General features: G+C 37.2%; 1 protein-coding gene across 1 annotated transcript; it reads left to right on the top strand.

The window, feature by feature from the left end:
* Positions 1–2,482: 2,482 nt before the first annotated feature.
* Positions 2,483–3,319, top strand: LOC141655205 (uncharacterized). The gene has a single exon (XM_074462295.1). The coding sequence runs from the start codon at positions 2,483–2,485 to the stop codon at positions 3,317–3,319; it is 837 nt and encodes a 278-aa protein (XP_074318396.1).
* Positions 3,320–4,405: the final 1,086 nt, after the last annotated feature.

Raw genomic sequence — 4,405 nt, 5'->3', positions numbered from 1 at the left:
AAAGATACTTTATGTCACATTAGGATGTGATCGGGTCACGTTGCTCTGCCTCGGCCGCTTTTGCATTTTTGGCCTTTTTAGCGCTTAATTCGGCGTAATATTGCCTTGCTTGAGCTTTGTGAAGTGCCCGGATAGGACGGGTGTATATTTTTGTTTTCATAGGCTTTATTTTATCCCCGGGGGGTTTGGTTTCTTTGTTGTTGTCTTGACTCTTCTTTTGCTTTAAAAGAAGGGCGAGTCGGATTTTTTGTGGATTTTTGTGTGGTTTTTGTGAAATATTTTACTGGATGGGGTTGGGCGGGTTTGCCCTTGCTGGTTTTTTTTGTTTTGCATTTACAGGTTATTTTTATCTTGGATTGTTGGCTTCTGCTTATTTTGTGCCGTCGTAATGTCAAAATTTCGACTAACGTTGTTTTTGTTTTGGTTTCAGGTGAGTGTTCGAGAGTGACTTAGTCGGGGACTCGGGCGGAGGAGGATCCGGGTAGGTCACTGAGCCTTGATCACTTACCTATGTGACTATGTCTGCAGATTGAGGGGCATCTGATGATTAGGAGTTAACATCAGGGCGGCGTACTGTGTTGTGGCCTTCAATCATCAATTCAACAGATGATTGGGGTTCGATATTTGGGTGATGCACTGTGTTGTGGCCTCTAATCATCATGTCGTCCGAAGTCTGCCAGACACTTTTTCCTTTTTTTTGTCTCGGACTAGGAATGAGGGGTTATCGTCATGGTAACCTCCTCTGCTTCCGCTGTTACTCCCTTTCTTTTCATGTTGCTCCCTTTCTTCTCCGGTTGGAGGGATGGGGAGTGTTTTGTTCGGTAGATGACGGATATCCCCTAGTTCATTGTTTTAGGTCAGTGTCTGTATGATAAGTATGTGTATCGAACCCTGTTTGTATGGTCAGTTGTGTCAAATGAGTGTCTCTATCAGACTCTATTTGTATTAAATGTGTGCTGGTGTATTTCGGTTTAGGCGGTTTTGTAATTTTTGTTTGTAGTTTTTTTGTTGTTGGTGGTGATGAATGACTTTCGTAGTCAATCCTCACACCAAAAATAATTTGTAAAACTCCCAAATTAAGTAGTATAATAAGGGGATCGTTCTCAAATATGGGGTAGATGTGTACTTAGTTCGTTTAAATCATAGTTTAGCAAAATAACAAGAAAGTGGTGAAATGAGATTTGACAAAATTATGTTGGTAAATCTTAAAAGGGTAATGTAGATAGATAGATAGATAGGTAGATAGGTAGATAGATAGGTAGATAGATAGATAGATAGATAGATAGATAGATAGATAGATAGATAGATAGATAGATAGATAGATAGATAGATAGATAGATAGATAGATAGATAGATAGATAGATAGATAGATAGATAGATAGATAGATAGATAGATAGATAGATAGATAGATAGATAGATAGATAGATAGATAGATAGATAGATAGATAGATAGATAGATAGATAGATAGATAGATAGATAGATAGATAGATAGATAGATAGATAGATAGATAGATAGATAGATAGATAGATAGATAGATAGATAGATAGATAGATAGATAGATAGATAGATAGATAGATAGATAGATAGATAGATAGATAGATAGATAGATAGATAGATAGATAGATAGATAGATAGATAGATAGATAGATAGATAGATAGATAGATAGATAGATAGATAGATAGATAGATAGATAGATAGATAGATAGATAGATAGATAGATAGATAGATAGATAGATAGATAGATAGATAGATAGATAGATAGATAGATAGATAGATAGATAGATAGATAGATAGATAGATAGATAGATAGATAGATAGATAGATAGATAGATAGATAGATAGATAGATAGATAGATAGATAGATAGATAGATAGATCGATAGATAGATAGATAGATAGATAGATAGATAGATAGATAGATAGATAGATAGATAGATAGATAGATAGATAGATAGATAGATAGATAGATAGATAGATAGATAGATAGATAGATAGATAGATAGATAGATAGATAGATAGATAGATAGATAGATAGATAGATAGATAGATAGATAGATAGATAGATAGATAGATAGATAGATAGATAGATAGATAGATAGATAGATAGATAGATAGATAGATAGATAGATAGATAGATAGATAGATAGATAGATAGATAGATAGATAGATAGATAGATAGATAGATAGATAGATAGATAGATAGATAGATAGATAGATAGATAGATAGATAGATAGATAGAGAGAGAGATAGAGAGAGAGAGAGAGAGAGAGAGAGAGAAAAAAAAAATCCAAAAATTAAACGATAAAAAACGAAGGAAACCCTAGAATCAGAAAAACAAAAAAAAAAGTCGATTAATTGCGTAGATCCAAACAATTTCCCCCTTTAATCTCTACCTCGATAGCAACGACTGTCACTTCTGGTGCCTCTTCCTCTAAGACGGTTGTGGGAGGTCCTGGAAGTGATGTTGCTGCGAAAACGATGAGTGTTAATCAAATAGTTGGTACTGCGCCGTATAATTTGGATGAATTAGCTCCTGGAGATTCTGGTCTTAAGGATACTTGTCTGGTGGAAACGGTGCAGGAAAAGACGAGTGAATGGATGCTTCAGAGTAAACGGAAAGGGAAGACTCGATTGGGTGCAATTGCTGAAGAACCAAACGAATTATTGAGGTTTACTGAAGAGGATGTGCAGGAGGAACTACAATACTGGAAAACTGCGGTCTATGGTTTTGTTCTAGGTGTTAATCCCCATGTTGATGTAATGGAGGGGTTTATTAGGCGCCTTTGGGCAAAATTTCCGATAGACAAAGTTTCCTTCTGTCCGAATGGTGTATTTTTGGTCCGTTTTAAAACCAGTGCAGCTCGGGATCTTATTCTTCAACAGAGCCACTTCCTCTTCGATAACAAGCCACTGATTGTGCGGCCTTGGAAGGAAGATGTGGTGTTGGAGAAGGAGGCAATCAAGGATGTACTAGTCTGGATTTGGTTACACAACCTCCCTGTGAAATTTTGGGGTAAGTGCTTGCCTAAGATAGCTGGTTTATTGGGCTCCTTTGTCTATTGTGATACTGCTATAGTGGATAAAACCAGGTTGGGGTTTGCACGAGTCATGGTTGATGTACCATTTGGTGCCCCAATTCCTGACTCAGTTAGGTTCCTGGATGAAGATGGATGTGTGGTTAAAATACGAGTGGAATTTGAATGGAAACCCTTGTTGTGTTCGAAGTGCAAAGGGATAGGACATGAAACAGCTTCGTGCAAGAAGGCTAAGGTGACAGAAGCTCGGAAGGTGGTAGTGCAACAGAAAAGGAAATAGCAATGGAGGCCTAAGAAGGCTACTGCTCCTTCTTTTGTTATTCCTACTCCTGCCCCTCCTGTAGTCCTTGCCACCCCAAGTCCTGAACCAGTTGTCACTCCCACTCCCACTGAGAAACCAAACCAATTCCAGGTCTCTTGGAATAGAGATGGAAAGTATCATATGGTGAATACGCCTGCTAGCTAGGAACATTGTCAGACTTAGTAGGCAGGATATTCTGGATACAGGTATGAGTTCTATAAAATTTGGAAATCATACATTTCTAGAGTCTCTCAATAATGTTACACCTAAGGTAGGAGTAGGTACAAATGATAGTGTATTGCCGTCATCTTGAGGTATTGTATAATTGGGGATTCTGGAATATCGGGGGGTGAACAGCCTATCTAAGCAAAATAGTATTAAATTGTTTCTCCATCGACATCAGATAGGTTTGTTCGGACACCTTGAGGCCAAGGTTAAGCCTGGGTCTCTAAATAGTGTGAGGAATACGTTGTATAATAACTAGTGTCTTTCTACTAATACACATTGTCATAAAGGAGGAAGAATATGGTTACTGTGGAATCCTATTATGTGTAGAGTCAATTTCTTGGAATATTCTGCCCATATTATACATATGGAGGTTCATGATATGGGGACTGGTTATAAATTTTGCTGACTATGGTTTATGCTTTTAATGGGACTCAAGAGAGGAAAGGTTTATGGGACAAATTTTGTTTGTTTAAAAGAAGTATTAATGTTCCTTGGGCTATTTGTGGGGATTTCAATATTGTATTGGTGCCTGTTGAGAGATTAGGGGGTAACAGTACTGTAGAGGAGATGGAAGATTTTAAAAACTGTGTGGATGAATATGAAGTTTCAGATATACCTGTTAGTGGGTCTTTTTATAAATGGTGTAATAAACAGGGATCATAATACTAGAGTTTATAGTAGATTGGACAGGGTTCTTGTGAATCATAACTGGTTGAAGGACAATGGAAATACTTATGCTCATTTTTATTGTAAGGGAGTCTTTGACCACATCTCATGTGTCATTCAAGTGTTTGCTTATGGGGTAAGAAAAGGAAGAGCTTCAAGTAATTTAATAAG

This window comes from Silene latifolia, chromosome 5 (assembly GCF_048544455.1).
Source record: "Silene latifolia isolate original U9 population chromosome 5, ASM4854445v1, whole genome shotgun sequence".
Taxonomy (NCBI): domain Eukaryota; kingdom Viridiplantae; phylum Streptophyta; class Magnoliopsida; order Caryophyllales; family Caryophyllaceae; genus Silene; species Silene latifolia.
This window is presented reverse-complemented; position numbering and strand designations above follow the sequence as displayed.